Source organism: Delphinus delphis, chromosome 12, assembly GCF_949987515.2.
Source record: "Delphinus delphis chromosome 12, mDelDel1.2, whole genome shotgun sequence".
NCBI lineage: Eukaryota > Metazoa > Chordata > Mammalia > Artiodactyla > Delphinidae > Delphinus > Delphinus delphis.
Window position 1 is genome coordinate 32,052,839 of NC_082694.2, and position 17,357 is coordinate 32,070,195.

Genomic DNA, 17,357 nt, shown 5'->3' on the forward strand with positions numbered 1-17,357 from the left:
AAAAGAGGACAGAAGTTATCATTAATTATAAATAATATAACCATCTTACTAGAAAACCACTCCAAAATTAACTGGAAAAATATTAGAATTAATATAATGTTTCATTAAAATGATGGGATAAGAAATAAATCTACAAAGCAATAATTTCCCCCAAGCCAGTATTTCTTAACTGTTCGGGGGGCATAGGCCTGTTCTATTGCAAATTACAATCTCCCTGGTTTGCAAATTTTAAAAAATAATTTTATGGAGTTCAATAAAAGCCCATGGATCCCAAATTATAGGTTAATTGCTTTATAGTGAACAATAGTTTAGAAAATACAACAGAAAAAAAATTCATTCACAATGGAAGCAAAACTTTAAAATGTCTAGGAATAAACTTAGTGAACACTGTATGAGACTGAGCTGAAGAAAATATCAAAACCTCATTGGGGGATATAAAAGAGAAGTGATATATCCTTAAATAAGAAAATCAATATAGTAACAATGTAATGCCATTTTGTTAAGGTTATTCTGTACTTTTCATACAGTTCAAGTGAAAACCCCAGGAATATTTTGGAACATTAAAAAAATTACTTAAAATGCATGTGATAGGGAAAAATACCCACTAAAGACTAGGAGATTTTCACACAGGATTAGAAGTGAGGAAGGGCTTGTCTTCCAGATGTTAAAACTAATGAAAATAATGTGGTAGTAGCATAAGAACAGACAGAAATGCAGTGCATCAGAATAGAAAACCCAGCAATGGACACAAGTCTATGAAAAAGTTTAACTTTTCAAATTGGTAGTAAAGGATTATCCAGTAAATGGTGTTGGAAAAACTGCCTAAACACTTGGAGAAAAAACATGGATCTTGGCTTCATACCTTATATCGGATTAATTCTAGAAGTAATAAACTAAATGTAAGAAAAAAATTATAAAAAATACTGTAAGTAAAGGTAGTCATGAAAAGGACAATAGCAGCCCGATCACAATTATGAATACTGATGTTAAATTTCTGAATAAAATACAGAAAACAGAATTCAGTTCTATATCAAAATGATAATATATCACAACCAAGTGTAACCAGATACGCATATGGCCCAATTTTAAAATATCTTTTGTAATGCATTTCTCTGTATTAGTAGGTCAAAGGAAAAATATGACTTCAATAGATACCAAAAATGCATTTGATTAAACTGAATATCTATTCCTGTTTTCTTTTAAAGGAAGAGTTGGACTTCCTCGACATGATCTCATTTCCAAATGATGAAACATCTGAAGTATTTTGATTAAGATCAGGAAAAAGATTAACCAAGGGGTTTTTAGGGAATCATGTGCAGTAGTTAACACTAAAATAATTTATTCTATTAGTACTTAAATTAATATTAATCCTTTATTATGCTAATGAGGAAACCTAAAAAACTTGTTACAATTTTTCAATCATTTTGCAAACTGATGAAGTTAAGAAATCTTGAAAGAGCAACATAATATGGTGCAAAGCCCATGAGTTGGACTGAACAGAATCCATAATCAGAATACCAGTTCTGCCATTTTTATTCTTTGATCTTAGCAAGTTATCTAAGCTCTCTGAATCTCAGTGTCCTTATCTGTAGAACTGAAGTAACAGCAGGCTTGCTATAGGCTACCTCTTCTGTGGATTATAATAAAAAGTCTGGACAAAATGAAAAAAGCAAACACAATAAAACTCTGAAAAGTAAAAAATGCAAGTGGATTGGAGAGTTAAAACCTGGAGAAATAACCCATACAAGGATGAATTCCAATTTTTTTTTCTTCATTTCCCTCGTGGCTTTAATCTGAGGGTGGGCCTCAGTCACATGGCAGTAGCCTGGGATGTCGCCTAAAAGCTAAGAAAGCCACCATATTTCTGGCCCTTGGGAAAAGCGGCCCCTGTGGTTCAAAGAATGTGGAGGAAATCCCATTTCTATTTGTCTCTTATGACTCCTGGCTTTGCCCCAGGGGTGGCCTCAGTACAGAACTGCATGCAGCAATGTGGTGACCAAAACTCCAAGAGAAACCCCATTTTTCTTGCTAGAAGACTTGGAGGGCAGGGGCCTCTGAGAAAATCCGTGTGTGGGGAACCCTGCAGAGGAGAGAGCTGGTGAAGGGGATCCCTCTACTTCTGTGTATGAAGCTGTAGAACTCCCAGGCTCATCTCTGAACTGCATACGTGCAGGAGACACCCAAAGCAGCTTAGCAAAGACTTTGAAAACTGAACCAAAATCAAAACCACAGAAGACAAGATAGAACCTGTGATCTGAACCTAGCCAGGGTGATTGCCTACTAAAGCAAACAAACAAACAGACCAACATTCTCTATAGGATTTGAATACGACTCAGACTCTCAACAACATGATATTAAAAACTTGTAGAATATGATCTAAATTTGCTTGACATACAAATCACCTAGAAAATGTGACCCATTCTCAGGAGAGCAGACAATTAAGATGCCAATCCTGAACTATTGGAATTATCAGTTATAATAACTGAAGTTATTATATAATAGGAGTTATAATAACTATAATCTATGAGGTAAAGGTAACACACTTGAATTAAATGGAAGGATAGACGTTCTTGGCAGAGAAATAATAATTTTAAAAAGAACCAAGTAGATATTTTAGGACTGAAAAACACAATATCTATAATAAGAAATTCAGTAGATGAGCTAAACAGCAGAACGGAGATGACAGAGGAAAAGAGTCAGTTAACATGAAGACAGAACAATAGAAACGATCTGGTATAAAGAACAGAAAGAAAACTGCAAAAGAAAAATTGAACAGAACTTCAGGGACATGTGGAATAACATCAAAAGGTCTAACATGTGTGTCACTGGGGTCTCAGAAGGAGAAGGGAAAATGATCAGTGCAGAAAAAATTATTTGAAAAGTAATGGCCACAGATCCACACAATTTGGTGAAAGACATAAATTTCTATATTCAAGAAGCTCAGCAAAGCCAAAAGAGGATAAACTCAAAAAACAAACAGAAAAAAAAACAAACGAAAGTGTGCCAGACACATCATAATCAAACTGCTGAGAACTAAAGATAGAGAAAAAAATCTTGACAGCAGTTAATGAAAAATGACACTTTACATATGAAACAATAAATCAAATGACCACAAAGACCACATTAGAAATTGAAGTAATAATGGTTATATGGGAATAAATAAATGCTATGTAAAGTGCTTAGCATTTAAAAGACACAAATGGCAGAGGTATCATTAGTCTAATTGTAATTCCTCTACTACATCTCAACACAACGTAATTATTTTCCATTCTGTTTCTTCAACCTTCCCATGGTTTCCCCTGTGTGGATCTGATCCCGAGAACTGAATGCAAATGTACTTTTGATATACCCCAAACCTTTTGCTCTTGTTGAAATGAGAGTCTCTGCTAATTCATGTCTTGTTTTTGAACGAGAGTTTAAAAATTCTGTAAGTCTCCTCAGTTACTACATAGGTAAAATAATGCATCTTTTACTGTCTTATAGGGATATTATGAAGATCAAATGAGACACAGAAAAAAATATATAAAAATTCCTGTGACCAACTAAACCACTGAAAGTCATATATTTCAGAAACAGTAGCAGGTTGGAAGTTCTGAAAGTCTAACTCTTTACACCAATCTCATGAGAAACTATTTTAGAGAGAGCTGGCTTGCCTGCGCCTTTCCACAGGCTGACAAGGTTGGGGATGGGTCAGTGAACCATGGTCATGCTTTGCCAGCTGACCCACAGATTAGGTCAAGCAGTCACCACATGAAACTCATTCAGCCTTATACACATATATATATACACACATGCTTTTCATATTCTTTTCCATTATGGTTTATCACAGTATATTGAACATAGTTCCCTGTGCTATACAGTAGGACCTTGTTGTTTATCCATTCTATATATCATAGTTTGCATCTGCTCATCCCAAATCATTCAGCCTTTAGCAAGGTATTTCTGGCTGTTGTTTGATGCAAATTCATCTCTTAATTATTAAATGCTGCTTCCAGCAAAGTAGAGATTCCAATCCCAGTCTTCTCCTTGGCATGGGATACTAGGAGTAGTGAAGTTAAGGTACAAAAAACTAGATTCAAAGTAGGATTCAGATGACTAATTTGAGCTAGCATAACCAAAATGGGTCTGAAAGACTCGATGTTCTACTAGTGTTTATAAATCTGTGACTTCCCTCCACCCCTCCAACTTCCCAGAGGCTGTGAGCAGTGGCACACAACATATCCACAGGGGATGTGTGAACTTGGTCTCTTGCCAAACTCGTAGGTGCAGAGCGAGTGGAATCAGCATGAAACAGCACTACGCAGCCTTGGGTTGTAGGAGGATGTGAAGAATGGGTGAGAGAGGAGTTTTCTCTGAAGAAAAGACATCTCTGCAAATTATGACTCAGATATTATCATATATAAAGACTGAGAGAGATTAGGAGTCTTGCATAGAGTCCATAGGCTAGAGACATTGTCTCAGAGCTTCTTAAAATCCTTGACCCTATAGGAGAGGGGTGAGGACATTGTTAACTGCTCAGAGAGAAAGGATGGAAAGGATGATTCAATATATTAAAAATAGCCAGACTTCCTCTGTCTGACTCTCAAAGAGAACCACGGTAGAAGGACGTTGAGACTCGATCAAGAGTGAAAAGATTTAGATATAGCTGTCGTTATTGCCTGTTTCATAGAGATCCTTATGAGGATAATTATGAGAAAATTACGACAATAAATATTACAGAAATTATGACACACAGTTGGATGGGCCATAAACCTTCTTCTTGTACAAATTTTTCTTGCTCGTGATTTTAGGATCATTATGAAGCAGCTTGGAAAAGATTGTGTACCAATATTTTGATAACCTGTATTATAAGTTCTGTGATGTCTTTTTTCTTGCATCTCTTTTCTACCTTAATGCAGGTCACTTCTAAGGAATCTATGTAGCTTGCATTTGAATGACTTGAATATACTTTAGTTCCACTCTGATTTGACACAAAGAAGCACTAATAGGTCTCAGGTATTGCCTGTTTTATGAGCCTGAAGTCCACTGTAAGAAGAAACCCAATATCAAGAAGTTGAAACAAATTAACTTGTGTGGAAGGAATGTAAAGAAAACGTTGGGTGGCTTGGCCAGAGCACTGTTAGAACAGCGTGTTGAATTGTAAAAAAAAATTTTGATGTTCTGTTTCAACTTTCAGTAGCAAATAAATGTGTGTATAGAGGATCTTAAAAAAAAAATCCTTGGCCAATACTGAAGGGAAATCACACGGGCTTCTTGGGCTTCATGAGTCTCTGTTTAACAGCAGGTGGAGTGGAATGTGCAGCCTCCATCTAGAGTAGACGCTGCTTGTATCCTTAGGAACATGACAAGGCATCAGATTCTCCTTCTGTTAATAAGGAATAAGAAACCCTTGTTTTTAAATGGGGTTTCAGTGCATCTCAAATGGCATGCATGCATATAATAGATACTGCTGAAGGAGTAACAGGATTTGAAAACTTCCATACGGTACAGAGTGCTTTTTTTTTGTTACAGATGGGGAACAAAGACATGGAAAAAATGGGGACTAGCTCAGATGTGCTGCGTGAGTGCCAATTACAGAAAACCTTACTCCATCCCGTTAGCCCTATTCTCATTTCTAGAAGAATCGCACAGAATAAAGTCTTCCTGCCCTCCCTGTACTTGCCGTTCCTCCCTTCCTTTCCCCAACATGTCCACGTAAGTCGGCCCCTAGTCCCACGTGTGCCCCGCCCTGGGGCCTCTCTCTTGTGGACCATACCAGTTTTTAAAAAGTGGACAAAGCATCATTAACGCAGGAAAAGTGTCATCTCCAATATACCATCCTAGCCGTGAATAAATGACGTGTCTCTGTTACTGCTAATTTTCATCTGCAAGTGGTAAAACCCCAACTAATGTTTTTGTTAAGCTAGGTCTAACTAATCCTTTTCTGTCAACCACATTTTCCCATACCTGATTCCAATTTCTTTTAATTTTGTAGTGCCATAAACCCTCCCTTTCTATTCGCTGCCTTAGTCATTATGGATGATAATATTTCAAGTTCTTCCTTCTCTCATAGCACACTTATTATATCTTTGAACACTTCATCCACAAAATAAATCTAATTTAAATAAAAGAAAATATATTCCCTCAAGAATTTGGTTTGCTAACACCTTGCTCCAAGTTAGCAGACTGAGTCACCAATCAAAGGTAAGATTTACCTTAACGTGATTTAGTCATTTATAAAATTTCACTGACATAAGGAAATTCTATCAAAGTCATCGCAGTGTAAATTAACAGATGGGTCAATGCGCAAAGTTCAAGGCATAAGTCAAAGGAGAGAACAATTCAATTAAAATCACTGCCAGGTCAAAGCTGGCAGTGGGGCACAGATACCGGAACTACTCAAGAAAAGATCGGTTTTGTAATGACAGGGGTGGGGAGCGTCCTTACCTGTCTTCTGTTAGCTTCATTAGGGTTGTTCCTTGAGTAGAGAAGACAATAAAGGACATTCTTAGCTGTGGACTGGAAAGGAAAAGCAATTCTATTAGGGCAGAAAGACAGACTGTGGAATGCCATTCCCTTCTAGGCTTCCCCCCCTTCTTCTCTTTATATTACGGCTGCCAGAGCTGCCAACCTTCAACCCAAAGGGCACCTTCACAGCTGGTGTTGCAAGTAGTCAGCCAGCAGCTGACTTGAAGCTGTGGACCAAAGAGAAGACCCACTTTGTCCTCCTGGAGGCTGCTTCTGATTTGACCACCACTCAGTGAGTGTGGGTCGCAAGTAAGAAAGCTAAGATTCATCACTTTCCTCTGTTCTGTCTGAAGTGTGCCCCTAGAAGACTGGTTTGCATGCTGTCTATACAAATCAGGATCCCAACGGACAACATTTGATAGTGCCTCCACTGTAGTCTGGTGTATCCTCTACTGACCAGGGTGTCTCAGGCAATGGCAGCTTGATGCCATTAAGATTATACAGTTCATTTTACTCTGAAAGTAGGATCACCATCAACTTCTAATTTCTATTTGGCTTCCCAAGGAGATTACCCTATAAGGAAAGCATGTGCTGATGGGTCACAAGACTATCTATTCTACTTGGTAGTTAAACTTCTCATGATTAATGAATACATCAGCATGGTTTTTATATGGCAGTACTTGGGAGCTTTTCCAATGTGAAATCCACACTCTGAGAGATAGATCACCTCTCAGCTGAGGACAAACATGTTTTTCGGTCTGCAAGATAGACTGTCAGACTACAGTGGATTCACCACTGGAATGCCATCCTTTGGGGCTCTCTCTAAGTAGCCAGATGGTTCACCCTTCATAGCATCAACCTAGTTCTTCATGATGCAGTAAACTCCCATACCTGACCTGGCCCCAAATCTTATATTTCCCACTTCCTAAAATGTTTCCCCAAACCTTCCCCCTTTTCCTGACAACAGTCATTGTTTCCTAGCTGGTGACCTTGCCTATCATCATTCCTTGCTCCAATTCATTCCTCACACTGCTTCCAGGATTATTTTCCTAAAATATAAATCAGATCTTGTCATTCATCTGCTATCAAACCTCCAATGGCTCCTAATGCATCCAAGATAAAGTCTACATCCATTACCGTATGTCTGATGCACCTTCGGAAAACCTTTAGCATGATGTGTAATACTTGGTAGGAGCCCAAGCAACACCTGGTGAATTGAAATTGGCCTTTTGAAAAAGACCTGGGTTCCCTGTCCATGGCAACATGCTGCCTTTTACTACCTCACTAGTGCTGGGCCAGGAGGATACCACATCAGAAATGATAATAAAAATCATAATTATCATGATAATGTAATAATGGCCAACCCTTTCAAGTACTTGTTATGTGCCAAGCACTACTGTAAGTGATTTGCATGTATTATTTCATTAAACTTGTAACAACTTTATGAGATCATTACTATTATTATTCCTACTTTCCACGAAAGGAAATTGAGACCCTGAAAGATAAAATAATTTTCCCAAAGTCACACAGTGGGAGAGTGGTAGACCTAGGGCTTAAAACCAAGCATTCTGATTCTAGAACTTGGGCTCTTAACCACTATGTTATACTGCCTCCCTTATATAGAGTTAAGCTCTGGAAAGAATGAATTTGAAATGCAGGAAATGTAGGTCTCCAAGGGGTAATTGGTATATGAATCTGGGCTGCAGACATAATTTGGGAGTTCTCAGCATACTGATGTGAGTAAAATTGTTCAGAGTATCAGCAGGGAGAAGGGAAGGGAGCCAAACCAGAACCAAAACCAACATTTAAAGGCCTGGCTCCGGGCAGGGGATGAAAGGAGAGCCAGAAGCCAGCGGAGGAGAGAATTTTAAGGAGAGATAAATCTGAATCCAATGAAACTCCTCTATCCAGCAGAACAAGCACTGCATGGCTCTCAATGGATTTGTCCTCTAGGGCATCACTTAGGGAATTTTGGGAGAGCAAGCAGGTCGAGGGTGCGGATGAAGGCCAGGTGGGAGTGGGTTAAGGAATGAATGAGAAATAAGGATATGGAGATGGTGAGTCTTTAAAGATATTTGAGTGAGAAACTGGTAAAGAATTAAGGTAGCATCTATAGGAAGACATGATCAGGAAATTCATTGTTTTTTTTTCAGATGAGGTTATGTCTATTGATAGCGGAAATGGAGCCAGAGGAAAGGTAGAGAAAAATACAAGAGAGAAACAAAGACCTGGGGGATATTGGAGACAATGGGATAAAATGGACTAAAATGGAAGGACAGGCTTTAAATAGGAGGGATACTTGAATCTCAGAGACGATGGGAAGGGCATGCATCCATCTTTTAAGAGGAGGATTGGAATAGGAGGTAATCCCTTGCTTGCTGTTCTCTGGGCTCTTGGTGAAATAGGAGGTGAAGTTCTTTGCTGAGAGTGATGGATGTGAGGTTCAGGTTGGGGGCTTCAAGAAAAAGGTGAAAAGTTATATTACTGATTGAGCAGGTATCGTGTGTCAGGCACTACTATCGGCCCTGGGGCTGAAGCAGGCAACAAAAGACAGACCCTCCTCTTGGAGTTTGCGTGGCAGTAGTGTCTTGCTGCCACACTTTGAGGAGGGTCCAGAGCCAAAGAGGGCCAGAGGAGACAATTAAAGGAAAGTGCCTCGTGGTCTAGATGAAGCCATGTCAACTGCTCTGGTCCTTAGTTTCTTTGTCTATAAAACGAGGAGGACTGACATAGTTCCCCCAACTCCTACCTCTACCGTCTTTGAATCTAAAATAGCAAAGTGTCTGGAGTTTCTGAAGGAACTGGGGAAGAGAAGTGTCACATGCTCACTCTTAGCCAGGTGCTGGGCTAGTTGCTTTGCACATGTTTTCTCATAAAATTTTCACATGCAAACTAGGGTTCAACCAAGGTAAGTAAATTGCTATGGTTGCCCAATGGAACTTGGATGAAAATCCACATCTGCTTAACTTCAAAGCCTTTTCCAGGAGACTCCTCTGCTTTAGAGGGAACAGAAAACCATTAGAGGAAAGACAGACAGAGCAGACACTCTCCAGTGTCTGGAGGCAGATTTGTTTTATATCACTCCAGATGGATGAGAGTGTAGGAAAGGACATTATGGGTCAATGACAAAAAAGACTCCTATGGAAACTGGAATTATCCAACTATTGGGTTGTTTGACTCAAAAAGCAGCAGTTTCTCACCAGAGCTATTCAAGTTGGGGGTTAGTGAATGCCTCGGAGGATAGCTTGGGAAGTTGTTCCTTTCAGTTCTAAGCTTGTACAATTCTCTTCACTTTGCTTTTAATACCATCCACGTATTTGCTTCTCTTCTTTTCCTCTACTTTTCCCGCCTGTCTCCTCCCAGCCTCTGTTTTCTCCCTTCATCTGGGTGTAGATGCTTCCTGCTGTAGTTTCCAATTTGTGGCATAACGGAGAGGACACCTCTTAACCCCCTCCCTCCAATCAAGTGGTGGGTACATGTTGAGACCAGTGAGTGAATTTGCAGGGAACACATCTGTCATGACCCTGGTCTCAGAGGACAACTTGTCTTCTGAGATTAAAAAAAAAACGTATTCAAAGAGGAAGTATATGGTTACTCACATCAGCTGGAAGACTCTACAGAGACCATCAAGCAGGGTTGGAGCTGCTTTCAAATTTACAATGATCAGAACAATTTCACCAAAGACCTTGACAACTGGCTTCGAGCAGATCTGTTAATGCTATCACCGTTGTGTTGTCCTTTGGAGGCTGCACACCAGGAGGGTGAAATGACCTCCTTTCTTTTACTAGTGGGTGTCTATACTTATTGGAAAGTAGGACCTCCAAGGCCCCTGCAATGTGTATAGTGACAAGGTTCAAAACTGCATTGTCCTTCCTTGGAAAGTGGTGTCAAGAATGCTCAGAGGATTCTACCTGATAAGGCATATAGCCAGGCTGGCCAACCATGGCGGTTTGCCCAGGACTGAGGAGAGTTCCCAAGATGTGAAACTTTCAGTGCTAAAACCAGGAAAGTCCTGGGCAAACTGGGATGAGTTGGTTACCTTACACCCTGCAGCCTCTACACATGGGTCCAGCCAGAATGAGCCAATTGCCCCAGCATGATGCACCGTGAAAGAAAATGTTAACGATCCTTCTAGAAGGATATTATTTGACAAGAGAGGGAGAAAGTTAAAATGTTGGTCTTATAACCTAATCAGGGTCCTCTTGAAAACACGAAGCCAAAAGTTATTCTAATATGTGGCAAAGATGAAAACAAAGTCAAGTCTCCGTTATAAGATCTGAGAGTCTACCTTCGTCAAAAAGCATCCCCAAAGTGGTCAGTCATTAGTAGAATAGCAAACATGCTGGTTGTACTCATGACAGAGAACTACTCATTATGTTTCTCACCTGATGAATTTATGAGCCAACTGTTCCACGAAGTAATAGATTTCATTCCAGTGGTGCAGCACACTTCCTGATCTAGGAAAATAAAACAGATGTGACTTAATCAGGTGTTCATTTGTCTTTACCTTGTGTCATACAGTCTATCCCTTTACTTTTGACCTATCCTCTAACTGGGCTTATTATCTGAAATTTCCATAACTTTGGAAATTATTTAAAAGGATGCTTTATGTTAGAATTCTGAGAAATTTTGGTAAAGAACTTCCTTCACTCCTTCCCACCCCATTCCACACACTCATACGCTAAAAACAAAACAAAACAAAACAAAAAACCCTGGGCCCAACCAGATTCACAGTTTAGTTTCAAATCTTTAAGAAACAGTTATTTTTGTGCTCTTTAAATGATTGCTTTGATTACAGAAGAAAAATGATTCCAATTCATTTAAATGAAATTAGCACAAACTAGATGCCCAAATAGACAAAGATAAACAAATCCCCCCCTCCTCAAAAAAGAAGAGTCCAAATTCATTGGTAAATATAGATTCAAAAATCTGTAAATAAAATATTAGCAAAATGAATCCAGCAGGAATCCAAAAGAATACTAATTAATTAATTGGTATTTATTTCAGGAATGTATTGATAGTTCAACATTTAAGGATATCTAATGTAACTAGTCATACTAATAAATAAAAGAAGAAAAATGATACAGCCTTTTTTTAATAAAAAGGGGGAAACTTTACTGGAAAAAGAGGGAAACTTTCTCTAAGACAGATGGGATCATAGCATTTTAGATTTGGAAGGGGGCTTCTTTATTTCCCAAGGTTGACTTCTGTTTCACTGATACGACTTACTACTGCTTCAGTTCAGCTTCTAAGTACTTTTCCTAGTGCTCATACTTCAATCTGTTGCATTGACTTCATAGTAGGTTTTTCTATTCTAACCCACTCTTCTGTAGCTTTGATGTTCTTTCCTTTTACTTAAGGATCTGTTTCAGCTGAGCCTTGCATTTCTGCCTGTCATTCTAATAATTCTTGAGGTTAGAGTTTGCTCCTTTGACTCTGACATTTTGTACTGCAAACATTTTCCACTGTTTTCAGATTACTTTTATTTTTTATGCACTCATTTATCTTAATTTTAACTTCTAGAGAGTTATTATTATTTTGTCTTTGTTTCAGACTATTTTATAGATATTTAAGATGAATTTGGGCAAAGTAGATTTTAGACCTTCCTTTTCATGATGCAATATCTTTAGGAATTCTCATTCTGGTTGAGTGTATTCCATCTCTATGAGGAAAATTTATTTTCTTCTGCCCCATATCCAGAAATGATATGTCTGTCTGACCTGAGCAGAAGTGATACAATATGTTATGGTCATGTGCTGAAAGATTCCATATCATAAGGATATCTCATGTTCCTCAAGTTAATCTATAACTTCAATTCTAGGAAAAATTCTGAAAGGAAGTTTTGTTAAACTCAAAAACGGACTCCAAAAATGAAATGAAGACTACAGTTCTAAAAGTCATCAAGGCAATAATGAAAAAGAACAAAGTTGGAAAGTTTGCCCTATCACATATAGTGGCCCTATGTGTATGATACAGAACAGCAGAAGGAATGGAGTGAAATGGAGAGCCCACACCTTGATGTATGTGAGGTCTCTCTATACAGTGAAAGTGGTGCTTCAAACTGGGGAGGGAGAATGAACCCTTCCATAAGTGGTGCTGTGACAAGGGATTTGTAGTCGGAAACAACCAATCAGATCACTATCTCATACCAAATGTCACCCTGGATGTATTAAAACCTAATGGGAAAAACACAACTTTCAATCCATTGAGTGAATTATAGAAGGAGATTTTTATGTCATCCTGTTAGTGAAGGGTTTCTTCAACCAGATACAAAAAGTAGGAATTGCTTTTTAAGAAAAGAATAATTTTGACTATCTGAAGGGTCTCAAATTCTGGGTGACAAAAGATACCATAAACAAAGACAAGAAGAGAGTGAGAGGGACTTCCCTGGTGGCCCAGTGGTTAAGAATCCGCCTTCCAGTACAGGGGACGCGGGTTCGATCCCTTATGGGGGAACTAACATCCCACATGCCGCGGGGCAACTGAGCCTCTCTAGTGCACTGCCACTAGGGAGAAGCCCGCGCAGCCACAATGAAAGATCCTGCATGCCGCAACTAAGACTCGACACAGCCAAATAAAACAAAAATTAAAAAAAAAAAAAAAGAAAAGGAGTGAGAGAAGATGTCTGCAACAAATAAAAAAGGCAAAAGATTACTGTCCAGGATATGTAAATAGGTGGTACAAGTAAATATTAATAAGGCAAACTATAGAAAAATAGACAAAGGTTCAGAACAGGCAATCCCCTGAAGGATGGTAAGTCAGCATTTGAAAAAACATTCAGCTCTTCTGATAAATATAGAAATGCTTTTTTAAACAATTGTTTGGGGAAGAGCAAGCAGTTTCAGGGGGCAGCAGCATAAAGCCCACAGGATAGAGGGCTGAGGAGTTGGGGAGTTGGGGAAACGGATCAGGGAGAGAAGGGGGCAGGGGCTCTTTTATAAAAAATAAACCTTTTCCAATAAACTTTTCTATTCCAGTTTCTCAGCCTTTATACATTTCATCTGCTTGGGACACACAATGTCCACACTGGCAAACTCCTACTCATTCTGTAAGACTCAACTTGGTCTCTGCCTGTTGCCTTTGACCAACACAGATGGGGTTCGTTGCTCCTGCCCCAGACTCTCAGGGCACCGTGTACATCTCTCAGTCACCATCCTCTGATACTGGGTTGCAATCACTTTTTTTTCCAGCTCCCCTTGTGAGGGTCTTAAGGATATTTGCCTCTCCAGGATCTACCTGTTTGTTGGATGGAAGGAAAGAAGAGCATGGGGAGACGTCTCTATTGCTCATGGATGTCTCCTGATCTTTTGCCAGCTGGACAGCACCTCTTCCGGTCTCGTCTGGATGAACAGCCTGGGCCTGAGGCTCAGACGGCTCCAGCCAATTCCTGTGATCCTATGTGAACCCGAGGAACCTTCCCAGAAGAGTCAAGGATTCTAGAGCACAGCTCCTTGGTGAACGGGCCTACCTAATCATCAACAGTAGATGTCTGGGCTTAATGCGAGCTGGGGGGTCTCCCCCAAAGCTCACCAGAACAGCATATCCCAGCCCTGCGCTTTTAAAGCTTTGGGAAGCCTTTTATTAGAATCCCAGCCATCCTCCTGGACAAGCTTCCGTTGTATATTTCAAATCTCAAAGACTGGTCCTGGCTCCTCTTCTTCAGCTATGGGGTAGATGCTCTGGCTGGCGATCCTAGTGAGGGTCTGGCAGATCTGGCCCAATGCTGCATAGGTGCTTCAGACGAGGCACTGTGTGACTGCTACTCCAGGTATAATTCTACAACTCCTTTCCACTGGAAGCAAGAGACTTCCTTGAACACGGATTGTCTGTGCCCACTTCTGAAATACAATTCTGTGTTTTGGCCCATATCACCGAAACAAGTACCATCTGAAATTTTGGGTCCTGAGGGGTAGGGTAAGACACCTATGATTAGGGAGGAATCCCCACAGCTCCTCTATTCCATGGTTGATTTTCTCATTGGTAGAGAAGTCCTGTAGTGTGGGAATTAAACTGGGAGGGAAGGCAAAGTATAGGTGAAACAGGGACTTGAACTAGAATTGGGGGTCTGTTTTTGGCTGTCTGCTAAAGGAGCAGGGGTTTCGAGTAAATCCTTTTTGAGTTTATTTCTTTGTTTTCAAGGATTGGCCGCAAATCATTTGCGTTCCTTTACTTATTAAAAAGGGTCACCCAATGTTAATTTACATTTTCTTTTGGCTTAAAACATTTCATTTTCACTATTCTTCTGTCTGACTGACATGTAAAATTCAGACAATATTAGTATTCATCTGATTTCTTGATGCTAGATATAGGGAAAGATCCAAGAAATATCCTGGAGTGTTAAGAAAAGTCTAAAGCTATCTGGAACACTTTCTTGCCGATTGACAGGTGCTCTCTTTTCTCAGGAAGAAAATAAAATGAGGCCCTTAAGATAAAATGAGAGCGAGGGAGATACTGACAGGTTTGCTTCTCCCATCCCAGCTCTACTGATAATTGTCCTGTTACTGTTGAGGTTTGTTGTTTCATATTTACACATGACCATTCTTTACACAATTATATAAGCCTGGACCAAAATATACCCTCTTTGTGACATGCTTGAGATGGACTTAGCTTATTCCCTCAAGCACTGAGGGTAAACATAACCTTCTAAGATTCTGGGAACAAAACTGGTTTCGTCTTCTCTTGGGTTACCATGGGACCCCAAGGGGCCTCAGCTATGAAAGTGGCAGAGGAATATGGGGTTATGTAGACCTGCACCTTGGAATCCTTTAGTCCTCATGACTGAGCTTCTTAACCTACACATGCACGTTCTGTCCTACCCCCAAATCAGATCACCTCTTAGAGAAGAAAAGAGTCCCATGGCAGCTGTTTCTGGTTTTAGCATGGAGGTGAGCATGTTGGATGTCCCCAGGAGCAAGGGTTTTGCCTGACTTGTGCCATGGTCCTCTCCCCTGCCTCACCACCACCCATTGACCACAGATGGACTCCTATTAGCTACTTCATCCATGGGGGATCTGGAAACTACCCACTAAGACTTGAACCAGACTCCTGCCCTTCTCTCATGGGGATAGATATGCTGGGTCTTTAATTTTGTTTGGACTTTCTGTTAAAACGTGCGTGTCTTACCCACACTTTGCCTTGTAAACTGATTTTCTGGTTTGGAATCGGATCTAGTAGCTACTCCCAGAATAATCAACCCAGGATGGTGTGTCCATGTTCAGACCTTGGCTTCTTTTCAACCCTGAGGACCTAAGTGAACTCCTGGTCATAGCCAGGAGAAGTAGGGTGTTGGGTGGGGAAGGGGCAGCTTCTCTCCACCTTATAATGTGTAAAATATCTCATGTATCATGCCAACCTGTTTAAGAATTACTGATCTTAAAATTCCAGCTATGGAGCCCCAATGTTCTCCTTAGTAATGGCTCACCCAGCCATTGTTACCAAAGCCCCAGGGTGGAAATAAAAACTCCTTCCTAGTCCAAATATAAGTATTACTGGGAAAGATTCCATTGAACTCTGCTGTGGGTTGTTTTGTCTTGTTTTGTTTTTAAAATTGCTTTTAACACACAATTGCTGACTAACTATAGTCAAAGAGTTGAAATATCCGTGTTTTAGAAGTCAGTGGATGTGAAACGTCCCAGATATTTGACTCAATTAAATCCTAACTCAAATGCAGTTCTAGCCCCTGAAGATTTCCATGGGCCAACTGGGTATCAAGATGGCGTGCAGGATTCAGGCTTTTCTTGGTATTTCATGCCTTGGTTCCACAAGTATAAATCTCAGACAAATTTGGTATTCAAGTAGCCTCCCAGGAATTCTGCTTCATTACAGCCCTACAGAGTTCTATGCTTAAAGATTCACTCAATACACCCGGGTCCACCCAAAATCGGAGTCAACCCCTCTTCACACCACCTCCCGACTCGGCTTTGAGAAGGGCTCCCCAGACCATCAGGAGGCAAAGCCACCAGTCCCACGAGAAGGTGACAGCTGGAGCAGCTCCAGAGTTCCTCAGCTAGTTTTGTTTTTCTACGCCCTCTCCAGCACCTGGAACATGATAAGAAGTCAATACCTTTTGTGACAGTGCATTCACCGTGTCCCCAGGGAGGGGTTTTGCGTGGAACCTCGCGCGGCCCTCGGATTATTGCTCAGTTATTTCCAAGGGTTTGATACGCAAAGAGTAAGAGCAAAGTAAGAACCCTGAGTCTCATTTTGATTCGTTTCTGAAACACATCCTTTTGTGTTTATGTGAGTTTCCAAACCTCCCTGTGGTTAAGTTCCTTAGAAAACACATGCTCTTTCCACTAACCACAGATACAACCAGTCAGAAAGAATCAAGTGGGCCAAATTGAGTTAGAATTGTCCCTCCTCACCCTTTGCACATGGGTTAGGGGAAAACGAAAGGGGACAAAAGAGCTTGCAGTTGGAGCCATCACCCAGGAGTCTTTTAATTCTGGAAGAGCAGAGTCGCGGTAAGCATGGAAATGATAAAACTGTCAGGTCCTGCTTTTCCTTAGCCCCACCCGGCTGAAGTCATTCATGTCCTTAGTGACCCACCCAGGTCCCCAGCTAATCCTGGGAAGGTATGGCAGCCTCAGGCGCAACTAAGCAGGACCAGCAATTAGTTCTGGCCCCATGTTCATCTGTATCCCCCCTCCTCACCTCCATCCCACTCCCCCTCTTCTTCCTTGGCCCTTCTCTCCTTCCTCCTAGCCTCCCCTGCACCCTAACTGGCTGGAGCCCGAAAGCCAGCCCAGACCTTCAGTCCTTGTCCTCCTATGATTGACTGGGGTCATGGCCAAGCCTCCCTCCTGCTCAAAAAGCTTGACCTCGACGCTTGCCTCCACTCCAGTTTCGTCAGATACCAGTGCAGACCCAAAGCAAGCCACTGAGCACTGTACTTTGAGTAGATGGGCTAC

At 40.6% G+C, this 17,357-nt stretch overlaps 1 protein-coding gene across 2 annotated transcripts in view; it reads right to left on the minus strand.

Annotated features, from left to right (window-relative positions):
* Nucleotides 1-17,357, minus strand: part of ANTXR1 (ANTXR cell adhesion molecule 1) — a 242,800-nt gene that overhangs the window by 205,411 nt on the left and 20,032 nt on the right. For both annotated transcript variants that reach the window (XM_060026455.1, XM_060026456.1), the window contains exons 2-3: nt 10,833-10,904; nt 6,427-6,498 (exon numbers count right to left, since the gene is read on the minus strand). In XM_060026455.1, coding sequence (XP_059882438.1) covers nt 6,427-6,498; nt 10,833-10,904 — 144 coding nt within the window. The remainder of the gene's footprint in view (nt 1-6,426; nt 6,499-10,832; nt 10,905-17,357) is intronic.